The 21749-nt window shown below is 38.8% G+C and overlaps 1 protein-coding gene across 1 annotated transcript in view; it reads right to left on the reverse strand.

Moving 5' to 3' along the window:
- Positions 1-21749, reverse strand: part of AFF2 (ALF transcription elongation factor 2) — a 658737-nt gene that overhangs the window by 13205 nt on the left and 623783 nt on the right. The window contains exons 12-19 of the mRNA XM_020285044.2: positions 21461-21582; positions 17159-17381; positions 13212-13495; positions 12593-12656; positions 8802-8938; positions 4741-4812; positions 4293-4386; positions 1919-1971 (exon numbers count right to left, since the gene is read on the reverse strand). Of these exons, the coding sequence (XP_020140633.1) occupies positions 1919-1971; positions 4293-4386; positions 4741-4812; positions 8802-8938; positions 12593-12656; positions 13212-13495; positions 17159-17381; positions 21461-21582 (1049 nt within the window). The remainder of the gene's footprint in view (positions 1-1918; positions 1972-4292; positions 4387-4740; positions 4813-8801; positions 8939-12592; positions 12657-13211; positions 13496-17158; positions 17382-21460; positions 21583-21749) is intronic.

Consider the following 21749-nt stretch of genomic DNA (forward strand, 5'->3'; position numbering starts at 1 on the left):
CTATGCAGCCCTCATCCATGGAGAGCTGGCCATGTCATTACCACCTCTGGGCAACTGACTTCCTAATTGCTAGCTGGCCTAGAAGTGTTTGAAGTCAGAGAGTGCAGCTCCTGGAATGTGCTGTGAGAGGCCCTTTGCAGGGTACACCATGCTCATTGACTAGGAAATCAGGCCATAGTCTTGCTTGCAGACAAGAAGCCCTTACTGGCCACACAGGGAGGCCCAAGCTCTTTCTTCAGGGCTTACACAGCACTTTTTTCAAATCTGCCACCTCCCTATTCAGGACTGTGTGCTTCTGGAGTTCAGGTGCCACATTGAATTCAGCTCTGTGTCCCCAGCCCCTAGTGCTACAGATGTGCCCAAAGTGTTTGCTGAATGAAGAGGATTCAACCTCTGGGAGACTGTTTTGAGTTGTCTCATTCAAAAGCTCTATGGCCTACTAAAGGGAGTATGCTTTCTTCAGACAGAAGCTGCTTAAAAAATTATTTCAGGAGGCTTTTCATGTAGCCTCACAAGCTTAGGATATGTTTGAGTTCTTTTCGTTTTGTAATTAAAAAAAAAATAAATACACATTTTTTTCTTCCAGTGATCCTTTAATAGCTGCTTACCTGACCTTGCCCTTGCTTTACTCTGTGATCAGAGAAAATAGCTTTCTCTGGGCCTTTCCTTGGTTATTTTTATTTTCTGAACTTCCAGAGAGAACCGTTCTTTCCCTTCTGTTAATCAATATAAGAGTAAGACCTAATTCAACAATTTTAAACGGTGCTTCCTTTCACTACAGTAATTGAGTTAATGCGCAGTTTTTAATGGATCTTTCCTTAGCTCTGAATGTTTTTATGATCTCAAAGTAGAGTTCATTCTCCCAGTGCTTTTGGAGTACACTTTCTAGATATTTATAAAGTGGTAGTGGAGACTGTTTTATTCTTGAAGAAAATGTTTTGATCAGAGATGCATGAATTTTAATGATGAAAAATTGAAAAAGCAGCTTGGAGTTGTAAAACAGGCTCTTGGCAACAGTCTATGTCCACAGTCTTCTTGCTTCTCTTTCTACTACTAGGGTGGAGGTGAGCTTAGGGTGGTGAGGGAGGTTTGGGAATCAGAGAAGAAACTGATTTTCAGACAAGTTAGCAAAGGCACATAACCACTTCCTAACTACAGCAGAACTGGGATTCAAACTCATTTTCTATATGAAATGTCTCTTCAGTAGGCATTGGGTCCAGACCCTTCATTTTAGCAAGAGAGAAACAAGCTCAGATAGAGGAAGGGGCCCACTTAGCTTATCGTGTGCCAACGGCATCCTCAGAACCAAGCCAATGGTTTTTGGACTCTACTCCTCTGCTCTTAAGACTGACCTCCCCCAAGCAAATAGAACTCTAAATAAGGCCACAGGCATGAGTGAGTTCACTGACCCTAAGATCAGCATTATAGTAGATGTTTTTATATTTTATGTCAGGGTGTTTCTGTATTAATAAAAAAAAATCATGAAGGCTTAGATAATTTGCTGACCAAGTGCCTTCACATTTTTCACACTATTATGTCTTTCATTTTATTAAACAGCACTTACCATATATCAATGAATATTTCATTGGTCTTTCATTACTGAGTGAATCATTGACAAATTACTGCAATAGAGTTAACTTTCCTCTGCCTCTCTGAAATGGCATGGTGCTTGCCATCTCATTAGCAGATATTTTTATGGCTATAATTTGGCTTAAAGATCAGATAGCTAAAGAATTGGAACCACATCATTTTAAATTTTTCTGTGTTGTCATTAGCTGAAACCTGGCTAGATTTTTGTGTGCAAAGAAATCACTGTAGGTTCAGAATTGACCTTTGCTCTTGAGTTGTCAATGTAAAATATTTGGGGTCTATTAAATTACTCATTTTTGTGAAAAAGCAATTTTCATAAAATACTTACTTTCCATTGCCTACCCATGGAGATGGTATCTGAGCGACTTTTGAAGCATTTTGCTAAAAGAGAGAAAGAGAAAGGGAAATAAGGACATCTATTTTGTGTTTTATTAATTCAGAAACAGACGGAAGTGTGATTTAGAGTACATTAATATTGATTGCGGCATTTCGGGATGCAGAGCTGGGATGTATGTACACGTCAGCACACCACGATGCATACTCGATGAAAATAGCTGGTTAGGATAATTAGTGGGCTCCAATCAGGACCATGAAAGTCACTTGATGAAAGATCTTATATACTAAAAGACCCAGTGAAATCAGACTCAGTTCTCCAAGAAGTGGTTTAATTATCCTCATCTGAAATTTATTCTGCAAAACAAGCTCTTCAGAGTACAAGTAAGCTTTTCACCTTTAGCTCCACTTGCAAACTTTTTCCCTGGGATGCAAGGTGGACTGTAATTTCTAATATCCCAAGAATGTGCCAGAACCAAATAGCATTTTTCTGTTTGTTTGTTTTGCAGAATCGTCTTGATTTGCTGTCTTTACATGCAAATCCTCATGGCTGAAGATTTTCCGTGTTTAACAAGGTTTAGAGTTGCATTGCAATGGAATGCTAAACATTCTTTTGTTTCTCTGATGGAACTGGGCTGTTTTAAAGAATGGGCCTCTTTGTATTTTCATAGCCACACGCTCCTGGATCAGAGGAAAATCTGACATTCAGCATTATCAAAACAGGACAGGGATCAGGCTCATTGTAATGGCCTTGCCAGGTTGAAGCTCAAGCATCACAGATAGTCATGACACCTGTGGCGTTGAGACTGCCTCAGACCTACTCTTGGCAGTCACAGCCTAGATGATGTTCTTCCTCTGCCTCTGGTCTTCCAGACCAGCCCTGTTTGCAAAAGGGGTGTTAGAGAAAGAGTCAGAATTTTCAGGAATCCAGTAAGAATGTGAAGCTTCCCTAGAGCTGCAGAAACCCACACCTAAGATATATTCTGCACACTCCTGTTTTTATCCTCAAAAACCCTCAAGATACTTCTACATGAATGAATTATTTAGCATTTGCTTGGAATTTTGCAATGCCCTAAAAGCTACACAGGACAGGCCAGAGAGGACAGATAACTAGAGCAGTGGTTCTCAGAGTGTGATAACATGACCAGCAGCATCAGTGTCACCTGGGAACTTGATAGAAATGCAAATTGTTGCGCCTGGCCCCAGACCTACAGAATCAGACACTTGGTGGTGGGGCCCAGTACTCTGTGGTTTCACAAACCCTCCAGGGAATTCAGATTCTTGCTTAAGTTCAAGAACCACCTTTCTAGACCATAGGTTGACAGGATAGACATACGAAAGGATGGTGAGATGATGTATGTTTCTCCCTTTCACTAACATGAGCACTAGGTTTATGGAATTATGGGCCCACAAAATAATAGCTGGATAACTTGTTTTTTCCCAACCAAGTCACAGTGTCCTCATATAGCTGTGTACCACACTCACTGGATGTTTGATGGTTTGATATAAGGTCATGATTTGATTCATTTCAAATAACTATTTTGGTGCAATTTAACCAAAAGGTCTCATGCACTTGGATATATATATATATATATATATATATATATATATATATATATTCTTTTCATTTGGAAACCTATTCAACAGAATGAGCATTGAGCCTCCCAACTCTAAATCATGGGTCAGTGGTGTTGGAGGAGACAGTGGCCAGGCCTAGCACCAGACTTCTGCTTACAATTTTTGTCTGAGCTCATTCCCAAATTTTGGCATTGCATTTTGTGGTTCCCTTTTTTTTTTTTTTTTCTTGCTTGCAAGTTAAAAATGCCAGCTCTCTAGATCATGGCTTTATCTGTTTGTCTATTTTGGTAACCATGGCAACCAGTTGTCTTAAATTGCAGCCACCAAACTCCAAGACTCCCCATGGCCAAAGGCCTTCCAAGAGTGTGAATGTCCACTCAGAGCCAGGGTGGCCACAGTGACTTCTCTCACCTCTGAGAGATTCCTAGACTGACTTCTCATTTAACAAGAGACTTGAACTATACCAGAGCAACAAGCTGTATCCACGTTGCAGGGTGGGGCAGAAGATAACATCCTTCTAACTGCAACTAAGAGGCTGCCAAGGGCCATTTGGTCAGTCTGGAAAATAGTTAGGGGGTTGTACTCTTGTACCTTCTCTCCTTGCAATCAAATCAGATGTACGTTCTTTGCTGAGCCCCAAAATTGGGGTAGAAGGGCCATGGCTGGCTGGGACAACAGAGGTTAAGCCTTTGGCAGCAACAACCTTGTCTTTGTCATTTGACATTTAATACCATGCCATGATTAGTGATTTTATCACCCTATACCTGGGAATGATACAAAATAGGAATTACCTTAAAATATTCCATCAGTGATCTGGAGTACTTCATAGCATGGTCCTTCTTCAGTTTAAACATCCTCAGGTAGAGAAGCGATAAACATCGGTAGCTGTGGTGATAAGGAGAGGCTTACGTTAATGCTAGTGCTTAATGAAACCTATAAACTGTAAGAAGAATGCTAATACATAGTTTTCAGTTACTCCCCTACGGTTAGATTGAGAAACAAGTAAATAAAGAAAAAATTTTAAAGGGAAGGGGTAAGTATTAAAATCCCATTTTGATAAGGGTGTAAATTAGGAGAGTAAATGTTTAGTGAGCAACTGAAGAAATCCATTAGTTATCCTTTAATAGTTTAATGGAAAACAAGAGTAATGATCTGGGGTAAGTAGCTTAAGTTGATCTGGAGTTTTCAAATCCTCTTGTGACATTTCAGCAGTTTCCTTGTAGCCTCCATGGGACTCACCATAATACTGCTAGCTTTTTGTCCCCATCCGAAGCCAATGGGCTTGCAAAGTTCTTCAGCCTCATTGCATACCTTTGAAGAGAAAGTGGAATCTCTATTACCCTTCAGAAATTCCCAAAGTCATTGGTATTCTGATCGCCTGAATGAGTTAGCCCCACATTTTCTCTGGGTGGGAGGACTGACTGGCTCATGTGAGCAGAAGCATGCTTTCCTGAAAACACACACAAAATAGGGACCAAAACAGCACAAGAGGACTGATATGACATACAAAATTGAACTCCAGAGAAAGCGGCTAAATCATAAGGCCACATTATAGGAAAGTGCTATAGAATTACTGTTAGTTTGCATGTGTGTATAAATACTGGCAAAATACCGTTTCTAGGAACATTCTAGCTAAACAACATTATTGGTTTTCAATGAGAGGTGGACAAAAATGTCAGTCTCAGTTCAGTTTATGACAGATGAGGTAAATAATATACAACTATGTTTGACATGAGCACGAGGAGACCTCAATCACACTGTTAAAAGGTCTTTTCCGATGGCTCAGGTTTTGAATATATTCCTACAAAAAGTGGTTATTTTTAAAGGAAGGTCGATTTCACAGCATTTTAAGGTCTTGCTAAGCACCCTTAATTTATGGTGCTTCTATATTTTGTCTTTCCATTCTCTTTAATTGTCACTACTCCGCACCGGGGTGATAAAAGGTTGAGTAGTTCCCATTTTTTTTTTTTTTATTTCTAGCCAAGCACATTCCATTCTGGGCATTTAGACTCTTGAAAATCAATTCATTGCATAAAACCATTGTCTGAGCTTTAATGCAATTTCATAGGTACTTGTGGTAGAGTTTAGTATGGCAGAAGGAAGTTGAAAATTCTCATTTATGAGAAGGCAATGGAGAGCCTGCAGGGCCACTGTACTTGTATACCCCACTCCTCACTTCCAGTAGCCTCCCCCAGGCACTGGAGACCCGAGGCTTCCCACTGCCCTACCCACTCCCACCACCCTGCCTCACAGACTCAGCCTGCCTCACCTGCATTCTAGCCGCCTAGCTCTCCCAGTTATTGCTCCAGTTCTGTTGAGTGAACATTTTCCAGAAAGGGACTTGTGCACTTGATGTGGGTCCTTTCTTTTGTTGCAATATTAAGTAAAGGGATTTTTATTATGTAATAAATCTAACTTTCTTTGACAGTTGGATCACTGAAATGTCAAGTCATTGTAATGCCTACTTGTTTTTACAAATACATTTCTATTGCAAATTCCCAGGGTCCCAAACAACTATAATTACTCGAATGCAGAAGACAATGGGGTACTCTCTCAGTAGCCAGCATACTATTAGGGAGAGAGCAATAAAAATCTCTTCAACATCATATTATGCTACTAAAAACTATGTTCGTATTATAGTTACCCTCTAATTGCAACCACATTTGAAATGACTTGATAGTGGACTTTCAATTGCTTAAATGGACCAGAAGACCTAGTTGCTTTAACTTATTTTGTTCCCAATTGAAATTTCTCTCATTAAAAAATTATACACACATACAACTTACTAAACATATAAAAAATGTAGAGAAGACACACAAACAATTGATTTAAAAATGGTGAAATCTGAAAAAAGCAAAACTAAACTGGTGAAATCTGAATTAAGTGCATGAAATGCATCAATGTCAATGTTCTGGATGTGATACTGTGCTATAGTTATGCAAGATGTTCCCACTGGGGGAAACTTGGGTGAAGGGTACACGGGAACTCTCTTTATTAGTTTTTACAACTGCATATGAATGCACAATTACCTCAAAATACAGTTTAAAAACATCGACTTTAAAGTGAATGCCTATAAATTCTCCATTGACTTTCAGGTTCCATAGAAATATACTTCTGTGGGTAGTAAAATATCATATAATGAAAAATAAACCATTCTTTTTCTCTAAAGAACATAATTTTGTAAACAATTAATGGAAATATTCTTTAACTATCAATATCACACTTTTACCATAAAATGAAATTTCATATTTTGCTTTTATATTTTTAAGACAGCATGTGTTTTCCTAAGAGAAAATTAATAAGAGATAAAAATATGTATAGAGAGAAAACACCCATCATCTCTCCCTGTATTAGAGCTATGATCTCATTTCCCCTCCAGTTTGGTTCAGATGAATATACACACTTTTCATGGTCAAAATTGTAGTGTGCATGTGATTCAGCAGCTTGGTTTACTTTAATATCATATTATAAATATTTTCATATGACTACACAGTCTCCTTCATTGTTGTATGTCAATGGCTACAAAGAATTCTGTTGAGTGTACTACTATGTAATTAATTACTTTTCTATTGATTATTTGGTTATCTTCTAATTGTATGTTATTATATATAATGCCAAAGTGAACATCATGCAGATAACTAGTATTACAATTATTTTCTTCCATAGAGGAAATTCAAATTTCTAGAAGTTGAAGTACTAGAACAAAAGATATTAATGCTCATTTTTATGGCTTTTCTTATGGAATGCCAACTTGCCTTCAATGTACTTTGATCAATTGCCACTTCCATCAGCAGCATAGGAGAGGCCTAGTTCACTACCAGGCTTTTTCTTGTTGTTATAGTTAATGCTAGGTATTACCGTTATTATATTTTATATTAATTTTAAAAGTGCCTTGTTTTAATTTGCCTTTTTGAATGACTAGGGAGCATGAATTTTCTCCATATTTGTTCACTAATGTTTTCCTTCAATGGGTAAATCCTTATAATTTTTGCCAGAATGTTCATCTTGTACATCTTTGAAAATCTCAGGTGGCCTTGATTAGACATTAAGCAATCAATTTCCCCTTGAAAGCTACAGAATGATGGTGGTGGCTTCCATAGCATATAAAGTAAGTTGAAGAGAAATATTTCACATCCTTTTCTGGTGCCTAGTCTCAGAGCAGTGCAAAGAGAAAGACGGCTGACTGGTCTGATATCCTCGTAATCACCCAAGTTTTGTGGCTTTAACTAACTTCTGATTCTATGTGAGCAGAGTTGCTTTTGTTTTTTTAAAGAGTTTCTTTTCTTTTGATCTTTTGAAATGCTTCATTGGGTAAATATGCATGCTAAATCAGTCCAATATTTGTCTGAAAATTTAGGTCCAGACATCCTCAGATTTGTAATAGTTTATGCAGATACAAGCAAGATAGTAAAATCCAGTCCTGGTATTATTGATTAGTTGAGCCAGAGGGGACTGGAACATAAGAGCCTATCAGGTAAAAACTGCTCACTCAATCAAAAGTGATTATTTAGTCCATCTAGCGAACAATGGCGCTTATCCACTATTCAGTCAGAGGTGGATTAAACTATTTTACAAATATCTGCAAATTACTGTAAAACACCAGAATGGATCTTTCTTCTTCTCCTATCCCTTTCTCCTCATCATCTAGGAATTTTTTGATAACCTACAAATTCTACACCACCAAGATCAACAGGCCAGAAAATTTCATTTAAAATGTAAATGAAAGTAATAATGTAAGCAGTTAATATACCCTCGCCTGTTCTCATCCTCTCATCTCTACTCCCACCCCCGAAACTACCTAGTCTGTTTCCCTTATCCCAGATGTATGGAAAGTCTACTCCATACCTACAGCCTTAAACACCAACTCTGAGTTGGAACAGTGTCCCTCCCTTTTTAACAATCGAGATAAAAAACCATGTTAGAAAACATGATTTTTAATAGAAATCCTGAGAGCACCACTTTTTTTTTTGAATTATAAAACTGTACCTTTGAAAAGATAAATTGATATTAAATGGTGAAATAATTATAATTTCTTTCCACCATGTTTCCAATTTAATGTTACAAATATTGTAAATTATAACACAATGTAACCTCTTAAGGGGATAATTTATAAAGGCAGTGTCCATCAATTCTAAATTTTCTATGACATTAATAAAACAGCAAGAACTAATTATGATGACTTTTAAGAATAAGATGCCTAGGACAAATTATGAATATGTGGAAATGATATTTTTTAAAAACATAGGTTCTAATTGTAGCTGAAATGAGCTTAGGAAGATGACTACAGAAAGGCCATTCACCTGAGGAGCTCCACAGTCTCAGAGTACATGGTGTATGGGGACTTTGCTTCCAGAGGGTCACGTTCCATGGCATTGCCACATTCGGTGAAGGAGAGGGCCGCATCGGCATAATTCACAGCTTTGCCAAATTTCTCGAACTGAAACAGGAAGATGACTTTGTCAACATGATACTCCCTCTTTTCTCCTTCATATGAAAGAGTAGTTTACAACTAGGGATATTTTTTTTCCCTTCCCACAGAAAACATTTGACAATGTCTGGAGATACTTTTATTAATAGTTTTCATCATAGGGGAGTGGGGGGATCTGGTATGCAGGGGCCAGAGATGAGCTGGACTTCTTGCAATGCCCAGGATAGCCACCACAATGGACAATGCACTAGCCCAAGATGCCAACAGTGCCAAGGCTGAGAAACACTGATGTAGGGAGAGGACAATGTATGAATTGGTATTGACGATGAAGTAACTGGTTGAAGGTTTTATTGTCATGTCCCAACACTGAGGCTGATTGAAAAGAGAAAAATATAGCCATGGTATCATAGGTGGTTTGTGATATTGTTATTGTTGTTATCATTATCTTTTTGGTGGACCAGAATCCAAATTAATGCCTCAACTAGTTTCTATTCATGAAATTTACTAAACTTACTGGTCATTGTAGTATCTTATAGACAGTCAGTGCTTGCAACTACGCTCTGATTTTTATAAGCCTCATGGACAATGAACACACACAGCCTTTGCTGTAGAACTCTTTGTGAGCACATCAACCCCACTCCCAGGAGGAGAGTAACAAATTGATGGCTATTGTCATGAAAAATGTGAAGCTATAGTATGACTGTTGACAATAACCATACCACTTTCATTATAAATGAAAGTTTGAAATAGTGTGCAAAAAAGCCAAAAAATATAGCACTACCACATAGTTTAGTAAAATTTTATTGCAAAAGGTTTTAGCCCTGATAATGGTCACGATTAAACTGACTTAGACATACTGATTTCTTTTTTATGTGTAATGAATATTATATATGACACTTTTATAGTGAGTATTTTATAACAGGACTTAACATTTTCAATTTTTGATAGCAGGATGTAAGAATTCCACTAATATGGCATTTTATGTAAAAGAACCAATATAATGCAGATTTAGCTATTTTAATTTTCTTGTATATCTTTTGTCAAAATATTTTCTATGCAACTGTGAAAGCTTCAATTCTCAAAATGGCAGAGTAGCTGTCTCTAGCAAAGGATTAAGTACAACTACAAAATGATTAGTTACAGGTCCTGCAGAATCTTATTGTAAATGACTCTCTTTACAATAAATGTTCTTCAGCTTTTATGTACTGTAGGAATTCTGTGGTTCCTTTTCTGTATGCTACTGCAGGGAAATACTAGTTTTAACCAAAGTCAAACTGATTTTATGAAAACATATGTTTATGTATACAACCTATATCCTTTCTTTTTTGCCTTATAAGATAATTTTCTTAGGTTCTTTGGCTCTGATTGGCTCTCCCATTTGGAAATTAATCTTTTCACATCTTGAGTTTCGAAAGTAACTTTTCATTCATAACCCTATAGCTGGAAAGATCCTTAATGATCATCTAGCCCAAGTCCCTCCTTCTCCAAAAGGAGAAGAAACTGAAGTCCAGAGAGAAAATTACATGACCATAGTGCCAATTAATAGCAAAGTTATGCCTTGTCCCTGGGACTGTTTCCCAATCCATGAAATGAGGGGCTTGAACTACAAGGATGTTCCTTGTGCTAGTACAGACATCAGTCTAGTAAACATATAATTCTTCTGAGTGTTTCTCAACCTTTTTTTCATTATCATTACCACCCAGGAACTTTTTTACATACTCCATACTCAGCTCTCCATATCTGTGGAGTTTGCATCCATTGATTCAGCCAACTGTGGATGCAGATCAAAAATATTCAGAAAAAAAGAATGGTCGTGTATTGAACACTTTTTCTTGTCATCATTCCCTAAACAATACAGTATAACAACTATTTATAGATCATTTACATTATATTCAGTATTATAAGTAATCTAGAGATGATTTTAAGCATATGCATAGGTTATATGCAAATATTAGGCCATTTTAAATTATAGACTTGAGCATCCATGGAGTTTGGTATCCAAGGAGAGTCCTGGAATCAATGTTCCATGGATACTTAGAAATGACTATATTTTTCACATACCTCTGATGAAATTTTAATACCAAAAGTATATTTATTATCTCTCTATACACTGTGACCACTTTGGAGGGTCACACTCCATTGCAATAATGAAGACTTTTTCACCCCACCCCACCCAAACAATTTTTGACCCCCAATTGAGGATGCATTCTATAAATGGATTAGACCAAAATGACTTGGGGTGACATATAACACAACTCTGGAAGGTATAGTGATATTAATTCTTAATAATATGTATGCATCTCTGTGACTCTGATTTTTCTCAGTACTTCAAACATTTCATCTACATGGTCTCTTATGTGCATTCTAGTCTTTATCAGCTCATGTCACAGTTTGTCAAAGGAACATCTATGTCCTTCCTTACCCCAATTTTGACAGAGAGCAAACTCCAGAGCATTTCTGCAGTGTCATGGAGTAGAGAACATTTATAGAAAACTTCTAGTCTTCAAGGTAGCAGCATTGCCACCCAGTGCCTTTCAAATCTCTTGCCGCCCATACAATGGTCATAGCCGGTCTTCCTGGCATCTCCAGTGGACCTGGCACCCAGTCTGCCTTGTCATTTTTGTCTGCAGGTGCAGGGTAAAATTTTTTCCCAGGGGCAATTCACACCACAGGAAGGTCAGCTGCAGACAATAGCTGAGCAATTTGGACCACAGGGGGAAAATGATAGACAGTAGGGAAGCAGCAGAGCTAAGTTTTCCCAATGTCAAACACCATCGGGAAGCTATGTCCTGGCTGGATATAATGCTATGATAGAGGACGCTATTTGCTAACTCAATGGGGATATACTGATACCTCTAATTGTTCTGGGATTTGGTCAAAGGTGAGAAGGCTGAATTTAGAGCCTTCTATAGGACAGTGGTTCTCAAATGGCTTCACTTGGGAATCACCTGGGGAGCTTTAATACTCATGCCTGGGTCTCTGTTCCAGAAATTCTAATTTCATTGGTCTGGGGTGTGGCCTGAGGATCAGGGTTATTTTAAAGCTTCCCAAATGACATGTCGTTGAGACCCACTGTTAGGAGGGTCAACTGAGTCAAACAAATCAACATTTCACAAATGCATAAATGTTGAATTTATTACTGGTCTAAGTGGCAAAAACTCTTGGAGACAGCTAGACAAAGTGCCTTGGGAAATCCAGATGACAGCATTTCCTTTCTCCACTCAGGGTCTCAGCCTGACTGTGGGGCTTGCTCTGGAAACATGTCACCAAATGCAGCAAGGAGCTGAAGTTTCCCACACTCAAGTTTCCAAAAGTCAAATTTTGAAGTCACTTAGCCAGCTCTCAACAACCCTCCCTCTCCCCACATCAGTTCTGGTTTACTGGACCTAATAGGAACTCCCATCATCAACAGGGAAGTTTCAAAAGTCATTTCAAATTCCCTTTAAGGACAATGACAATGGTATATGCCATTGAGCTCTTAAAGTTGAGGCAAGGGGAAGAATAGTGGGAAAATGAACAATGACAGGACAATACAGCTCAAAGAACTTTGGGAATTACAGTGTGCACTACCAGGCAGGTTTGGGCTGTTAAAGTACCTTCTTTGTTTTCTTTCAAAGAATAATATCTTAATGGGAGCCAAGCAAAGAGAGGACAGAAACCTACCAGTGCATCGGCTTTGTGCTTCAGCTTCTTAGCCTCTTGCATGTAATAATCAGCATTGTGAACCCTAAACAAACAAAACGAGCTCTTTCAGAAACCAGTGTTTTATCTTTTCATTAAAAGACTGAAGAAAGTAATTTTTTGTTACAAATCCATTTCTCTACAGGTCCTTGAAAAAGGCAGTCTAATGTTGTCATTCATATCATCACCAACCTTGAAATAATACTGTAATGAAATCTGAAGTGCATAATGGCCCATTAGGATAAATAACCACATCCTCCAACCCTAACCATTACAGTTGTCCAAACAGATCAAATGAAGCATAGCTACACCTAGTACACAGTTATATGTGAAGACATGGATAAGAAAGGACAAAACAACCTAGAAGTAAGCATCTGCCTTTGGAAACAGTAATAAAAGCTCCATGATAAAAATGGGCCAAAGGCATTTCTTGGTGGGGACAAAGGTGGGGTGGGGGGAAGGAGATACATTTAAGGCTGTAGAAGCTGATACCAAGGTCTTATTTGGGGTGATGCATGCATGGCACTAGAAAAGTGGTGCTGCCCCCACCCCCCATGCACTACTCCCAATCTGTGTCCATGATAATCTGGGGACAACATACGAGTCATCAAAAGTGAGCTTGGGTCTCCGAACATTAGGGCTGCTGCTGGACAGAAGGGGCAGAGCTGCCCAGGACGTCATCTCCAGGTGACTGCTATCCATGAGGCCAGTAGTGATGGTAGAGGTGATGGTGGAAATGGTAGTGGTAGTGGTTGTGGTGGTGGCCGTGGCAGTGGCGGTAGCTGTGACAGTAGCTGTGACAATGGCAGTAGCAGTGACAGTGGCAATAGCAGTGTTGGTGATGGTGACGGTGGCAGAGGGTGCCTTTTTTGGAGTGTCTGCCTCCTGGGAAAAAGGAGGATAAATAGCTTCCATTAGGTCCAGATTTTTAGAATTATCTCTTCACAACTGCTTTGAATGTCAAGCACATTAGGAAAGAAGGCAAGAGAAAAATAAACAATGCACACGGTTTGAGAATAAATAGGTGACCCTGGTATATTTCATGAACACCGTGAATCAACAGATTTTGTTGTATGATAACATGAAACCCCAAGCTAATCAGGAGCTGGGATTACATAGCAGCACCATCCCATTAAGAAAGCCATGGCAAAGGTCTAAATCCAGTAGGAAATTTGAGAGGAGAGGGGAAGAAAAATATAGAGAAGAGGAGAGAGGAGAAGAGAGAGAGAAGTGGGGAGAGGGAGGGAGGGACAGAAGGAAGGGGGAGGAAGAGAAATAGGGAGGAGGAAAAAGAGAGGGATACTGAGATTGAATAAAGTCCTTGACCCTGATGTGGATATCTTTGATGAGGAAACCAGCCCAAAAGCTTTCTTTAGGGTAAGTAAAAATCTTCAGATCACTCTGCAAAATACTGGACACAGTTCCACAAATACCAAGAAATTATACTGCAATTAATAATGCCCCAGCTGAACTGAAGCTGAAGCACCCCTTTTGTTCAGGTGAGGCACTTGACTGGCTCTGGCTAAGTGAATGTTATGAGTCTTGGGATGGTGAAGTCCCATTTCAACCAGCCCCAAATAAAATGAGTAAGAGACTTATGAGGGCTTCACTTTGAACTGTCATTGTTGTAGAGAGGATGGAGAAAGGAGGGGGTAATATTTGTAATTATGCGTTGGTGTGGTATCACAGGACCATCTGCCATGTTCACATGGCTGATTCTGCACTCCCCACCTGGACACCGTGGGACCCTCCTGACTGTTCTTCCTCTGATCTACTTCCTAGGGGACCTCCTCCTCTTCCTTCTGCTCTTCTAAGTTGGTATCTCCGTGAAGTTGATATGCCCCAAAGTTTACTCCTCAGAAATCTTCTTTATTAATCAGATTTGTCAATCTTGTATGTGCTGGCACAGATTTAACATAAGCAGATAACTCCCAAATGGAGACCTCAATCTTACTCTCTCTCCAAAGTTCAAGACCTGCAGTTACTACCTCTGGACAGTTCCATAAACATGGCATCTCAAATTTCTCTCAAATCAAAGTGATAACTGAACCAGTTCCCTCTTTCAGGGAACTGTTAATGGCAGGATGGTCTGACTCAAAGGCCTGTCTCTATCCCTGCCCCAAGACAACAATCAGCAGCTATTTTATATTCTAGTTTTTTGAGTACATGTCTCATTGTTCACCTTAGACTGAGAGCACTGGACTGTGGGGAGGGGGGATACTATCATAAATCAGTATTCTCAGTGTTTGCAGAATGGATGCATGCATGTATATGTGCATGCCTGCCTGGGCCAAAAGGATCATTTTTAAGAAAAAAGTCAAATGTGATATACTTTGTACATCCATGTGGATCTTTTCCACTTGATTCTGGACCTTCTAATTATCAAACAATTCTTACCAGCTAGTGATCACTGAGATAAATGTGCTAAGAAGCTACACATCTACAAATTGTTATGATGGATGTAGAGAAAATAAATATCATCATGGATTTTATTCAATCCAAATATGTAAAAGAATCAGAGCTGTAAGAAACTCCTAAGCCAGCTCCATGTTTCCACTGCCAGAGCCAGATTGGCCAAACAGTGGGGTCAGGCCAAGAGTGTGCCACTTGTCTCTATGGCCAAGATATGTGGCAAGAACCCTGAAACATTATATCTACCCCACACAGCATTGATGTCAGTCCCAGCACATATGACTGGATATGGCTGAATTCAGCCATGATCATGTAAGTTTTATAAACATGGCATTTGTCCATACTCACCAACCCATTGAGTCAATAAACAGGACTTCATGCCTAAATGGAATAGAAAAGATTCTGAGAGCACAAAATTGCAAACACTTTTGGAGCTGGAAGAAGCCTTATAGATCATCTAGTCCAATCCACTCATTTTATGATCTCAGAGATGTTTCATGATTTTTCCAGGGTCATGAAGCAATTTTTTTGCAGTGGTAGCACTATACAAGTTAAGAATCAAGCCTCTTAATTCTCAGGCTAAGGCAAAAATTATCCCACAAAGTCTTCCAGATTTCAAATCATTAACAGAAAGAAGAAATGGCCCAAGAAGAGGCACCAGTTGCTCACTACTATCTTAGGGAACCCCAGTGATTTCCTTAAAAGAATAATGCATTTCTAGGAGCAAATGTTATCATATTTATCATGTTTCCCCAGTAGTTCTTACCTCTTATGGAAATGACTTTGTAGATTCTTGTAAGCATTAGCATTGTCATAATAACATCTGTATTATTTATAACACCTAATTATTTGTGACAATATACTAGGCACTATATAAAGAGAATTCCCTGTATATGGTGCATGCCTTCCAAAAACTTGCAATAGAAGAGAGTATCAGTAGTTTATAATACTAATTACATTCAGTATGAAAAATAGGATGGATAGTGTAATTACTGCTTGAATAGTTGGTTTAATTCCCAACATTATAGATCAGTATGTTTAAATGTGTATGCAAATATTATATGTATGCACATATATGAATTTCATATAAAAATGACAACTTCATACTAGTGTACTTTTTATATTAGCAATAAAATTCACCTACATATGTATGTCATCTCAATTATCTCTGAGGATGGAGGACTATTAATTCAGATCTTTAAAGCTCAGAAGACTCATGGTCTTTCATGGAGTATTAAATGAGCACTTTTGCTTCAGGGCCCAAGAAATTGTCAACAAACGTGGAAACTTATTGATTTTCACTCATTGCTTTTAATATTACATTTAAAGGGGACTAGATGCATATGGATGTTATATCTACATATATGGAAAGGAAGACACATTTGTCATTAATATTCATTACCAACACTGTTGCTGATGGTTTCCAGAGTTCATGTACCTATACCTGAGACAAATTAAAAGATACTGTGTTTTATACAAATGATGCAAGTGATACAAATTTCCCATTATCTATGCTAACTGAGCAGCAGTGCAGAAAATCCAAAGGACTGGATCATCCTTTAATTGGGCTTAGAACCATTATTGTTCAATCTTAGCAACAGATTCACCTTTTAAATTCCATTCCATTTAGTCACTATTTAAAAAAAAATCACACTTGTAAAGCTGGGTAGTGGAAAGATGCAACTTGAAGTTCCATCCCTAGTTTATTGACCTTGGGCATCCCATTTCATCCATTTTTCTTTCATTCACTAAATGATCGGTGCCTACCATTTGCCAGATGCTGTGGTCAGTATTATGGAAGTGTCTCCCCCCACCCCCAAGATATGAAGAGATTGGACCAAAAGATGTCCAAGACCCTGAGTATCTGCATATGCTATTCATCTGGGGAAGCAAAACAGAAAATTAATACAGAATGAAAAATTCATCCTGAGTTGGAATAACTGAGATTTGAAATAATGCAAAGTTTGTGTATTTGTACACACACACACAAACACACACACACACACACACCTATATTTCCTCTCTGCTTCTTCCTATCTTCCCCCTGCAACGTCTCTATCTGGTCAAGTCAAATTTGATGAGCTGTGTTAATTTGTTTCTACCTGACAATTATAATATTTCTTCCAAGATGCTTACATTTACAGATATCCCTTTGAAAGTAGCACAGAATTTGCCTTCACTTCTCTTAGGTTTGGTAGAGGTGATCTGTCCAGTCATGGAGACGTTTTTGTCTTGACTGAAGGGACCATTATTGCCATTGACATTTCTACGGCGTGGAGGGTCCTCTGGCAGTGGGGAAAGTGGAGGAGGGAAGAGCTTTTCTTCCTTTCTTCTATTTGCTCTCCTGGATAAATTATTTCTGTGGAAACAAGAAGTGTATGGTGTCACAAAATCTTATCTCTATTTTGATTTCCCCCCATTACACTGGTACTTTCAGCTAAAGCTATATTTTTATTGATGACCCTTATTTTTGGTGAAGAGTATGTATAAAATGCATACAGACATTGATATTTGTATATTTATAGGTATCTTTCTCTATATATAGATAGATGTATACATATGTATCCAAGAATAAACACATATCTTTGAAGCAGAACTCCATGACAAATCTAAATGTCTAATAGAATGTGCTATAATGTGATATTTGCAACCTCTCAAGATAACTGTTAATTAGATTTTTATGGAAAATACAATACAGACTTTAATCCCATCATTTTCAGGATTGTTCCTACTTATTTTGCCCCAGGACTTTAACTGCACAATCATGCAATAAATGATATAATAATCAGTGGAAGAATATTTTCTTAAGAAATATTATGTTTAGAACAGGCATCCTCAAACTACAGCCTGTGGGCCACATGCAGGCTGCCTAGCACATTTATCCATCCCTCCAGGTGTTTTTGCCACTGCGGCCTGTCCTGCTTAGCAGCCAACTCGTCCCGGGCCCACAGTGCACACTCTCCAACGGTCTGAAGGACAGTGAACTGGCCACCTGTTTTAAAAGTGTGAGGACCCCTGACTTAGAAACAATAATACACTAAATACTACTGTGATGCATTGCAAATTGTATGTACAAAATGTTCTACCCCAACACCAAGGCATAATGAGCCCCTGACCTTAAATTGTTATGCCGAAGTACTGATGTACTTCGCTTTACAAAACTCCATTTAAAAAATATTTTTGGTCATATTGACACAAGACATCTGCAATCCTGAAAGTATTCCCATGCTTTCAAACTGATTTATCTGTCCATTAAATGGGCACCAACAAATAGACTGAGACTTCAAATAAAACAGAACAAGTAAAACCTTATGCTAGCTGCTTAACATGGTAATTCAGTCATGGATTTTCATTTTAGTTACTGTCTTAGACTAATCAATGAAGATTACTTGAATTTTAATCTTTTCTTAGACAACTAATATTGCACTGTGCAGCCATTTACTTTTCATGATTATTGACTACAATTTTCAATAGCAAATTAAATCAACAAGAATTTGTGTTTTCTTCTTGGTCAATTTCAGTCGGTGTCTAGAAATATAGATTTACAATATCTCAAAGCAACAAATCAAAGATGAACAAGGATTCAAGTGGTCTGATTTCCTGAAATGGTAGAAGTCAATGCAGTCTTGTTGTCCCACTTCTACCATGTTGCCCAAATTTGCCAACTGTAATAACATGTGTCATATTTTCTGTCTTTTGTTTCATAACTGTGGCTCATGCCAATTTTTGTCATGTAGTAAATTTTTTAAAAAAATATTTACTGTTGCTGCCATTAGCTTAATTGATTAAAATCAATTTTAAAATACTCATCAGTAGATTTTTAAAATTGCTTTGACATGTATAACTATTTTAAGACAGTTGTGATGCCTGAATAAAATGATGGTGAACATATGAATTAAGTTTCTTGTCCATGAGGAAGCTCCACAAACATTAGACCACATTAAATATAATAATTACAGAAGCACTAGATGATTGGGATTTTACATATACAGATATCAAGCATTGCTGTAGCATCTACAGGATGGTTTGTTAGTTGTAAATACTGTCCCTCTGCTTAGCTGGCTAAGAAGGCAGTGGGGGCTGCAAGGGGCAGATTTGTTTTTGAGAGGCATCTGATTTGCTATTGGCTACTAGAGTCACACAAAGTCTTCCCATCTGCCACTGAACTCACCAGAAGAGACTCAGGGAATTCTGTACAGGGAACAATAGTGACCTGGCCCTCTTTCCATCTGCCTGGTAGTAACCTAGAACCATGGTACCTTTAATGATTTCCTCAGTGAAATACACCCAAGGAGCATCTTCTAGAGACCACTCCATCACTGTTATGGTTTCCAACTACAAAAACAGCTTTTGCTTCTTTGGGTACTTCTTTCACTAGGCCAGAGGAGGATAGGAGACAAGAGAAGAGTTTCCCCATCCCCATTCCATCACCAGAGGTCCTGCAGATGGTTCAAGCTCCAAATAAAGGGGGGGGAGTCTCAGCAGGGTTATTTTGCTGAAGGATGGGAAACCCTAGCTGTCATAGTCTTCTGTGGAATCTTTGCTAGGTTTAGAATTTTCATTCAGAAAAGTGTTGTCTCATAGAAATTTCCAAGGATTTGGTTTGAAAGGTGAGTAAGACATAAAGCAGACAGAGCTTGAGGAGAGGTTTCTCAGGAAAAGAGCCCTAAGAGGACAGTCCTTACTTCATTATTCTACTTCGGGGATTTTTCCAGAGACTTGAATCTATTTGATAAGCACAAGAACCTGATCGAGGCCCTTCCTGAGTGATAAATGCTATAAGGGAAACACTTCTTTCCCATGTACTAGAAAGGCAGAAACACTATAAGGACTGTGGCTTAAGGACACCATTTGATAATGACCAATTCAAATTACTAAACCTTTACTTAATACTTGGTCATCTCTCTTCCATAAGATGAGGAAAATAACAAGCCACTGGGTCACTTAGGGAGACCAGCAGAGGGAACTGATTGGTGTGGCAACATCCCACTATCCCCTATTTCTTCTTTTTGCCTTCAGGTGATTTGAATTGGTCAAAGCCGGAGAAATGAGGGCACATTGCCACCATAGCTATGCCACTTTAGTCCTTTTTTCTTGGAAAGAAGGAGGGTCCTGGAATGATCACGTGGGCCCATTAGGGTAGCATGCTTCCTCACATGTCTGGTCCAACCTCAGGTGAAGGATGTCAGGTTGCTCTATTGTAAGAGTCTCTAGTTCTGAGAACTCCAAATATGTGAAGGGGTGTTTCACAGGACAGTTATGTCAGCAAATACAGACAGGCCTCACAAGTAGCTACCAATCCTCAGGGAGCGGGGCAGCCCAGGGCTCAAATCTCCTTGTTACATAGAGCAGATCTAGTAGTAATCAGTCTTTTCACACCTTTCATCTCAAGACAACAAAGATCCAGATAAATGTAAACTGATAACTTATTTCCAATATCTTATCTGTGGCAGATTGATGCCTTATCACTGATGTTAAACAGTAATCTGTGAAATCAATTGTTAGCAGCAGTTAGCCAGATTGCCTCTCTGCTATGGGCTGATAATAGGCTCCAAAATTGGTCTTTGATGGAAATAATCTCTAATGTTGAATGAATTTATGGCAATAATTACTCAGACAGGATGGTCGAGTCACTGACATGATTGTTAGTTAAGTGATATTTATAAGAGTGAAGGAACTCGGTAACAATGCTTGGTAGAAACAGAGGGCAGGACTTCTCTGGGGAAGGCTGATGCTATTTGAGTGAAAAGGGGACAAGGAAGCCTCCTGCCCAACTCTGGAACCTTCCACACATAGAAGGGAGAAGAGATACCAGCCAGATGGAATCAAAGTATCCCTCCCTAGCTGGCTTTCCCTGACATAGAACTATCCCAGGGGGAGGACAACTTCCAGACAGATTATCTCTCTGTCCTTCCCAAACATGTCATTCCCCTGGCCTCTGTGGAATTCAGGATGTAGCCACTGGTCTTTAATGTTAAGTACTGACAGCAAAGAGGAAGTAGCTGTGTCATCCTGTCAAGATCAAGGGGTTGCTTTCACAGGGAAATTGGTTAGTCATCATCAGAACTGAACTCTGACCAGAAGCAGGTGATCTGCTTAAAGTGATAGGGGTTCTCTTGATGCTTACTCTTTAATTTATTTACTTCCTTTTGCCCTTCTCTTAGTGCTAAAAGTTCATCTCCACTGATTTCAGTGATCAATCTGAGTTGGACTAAAGAAATCTTGCTAAAAGCTCATGGAGTCACCCCAAATCTGGCAGTTTGTGTTCTACTCTTTATCACACCCTTATTAGGCTAGGGACTGAGGACAACTGTCAGGCCTGGACTGAGAGACTCTTGTTTTCTTATCTTATATTCCTCTGGGGCAGGATCCCCCAAATGGGTTCAGTTGGAATTTCTTAAGATCCTGAACAATCATACGGAGGCAGGGCAAACTCACTCTCTAGTGTTGGGAGGCTTGTGGGGTGGGGCTGGTGAAATGCATGGAGGGAGCAAGCAGATAGTGGTGGCCTCCTCCAGCCGCTGCTTCTTCTCAGGGATCTTCTCTGCAATGTCTGTTGGCTTTAACATGGGAAAAAAACAACAACACAGAGCTTGAAATACATGGCACATTCAGACAACCATAGTTTTCACATTAAAAGTAATCAAGATATACACTTTCCTTCTATTTTAACTTCTAGATTAGGTATAAGAGTTAAATGTGCAACTTTCATCAGACAAAAAGGCAA

This window comes from Microcebus murinus, chromosome X (genome assembly GCF_040939455.1).
Source record: "Microcebus murinus isolate Inina chromosome X, M.murinus_Inina_mat1.0, whole genome shotgun sequence".
NCBI classification, from domain to species: Eukaryota; Metazoa; Chordata; class Mammalia; order Primates; family Cheirogaleidae; genus Microcebus; species Microcebus murinus.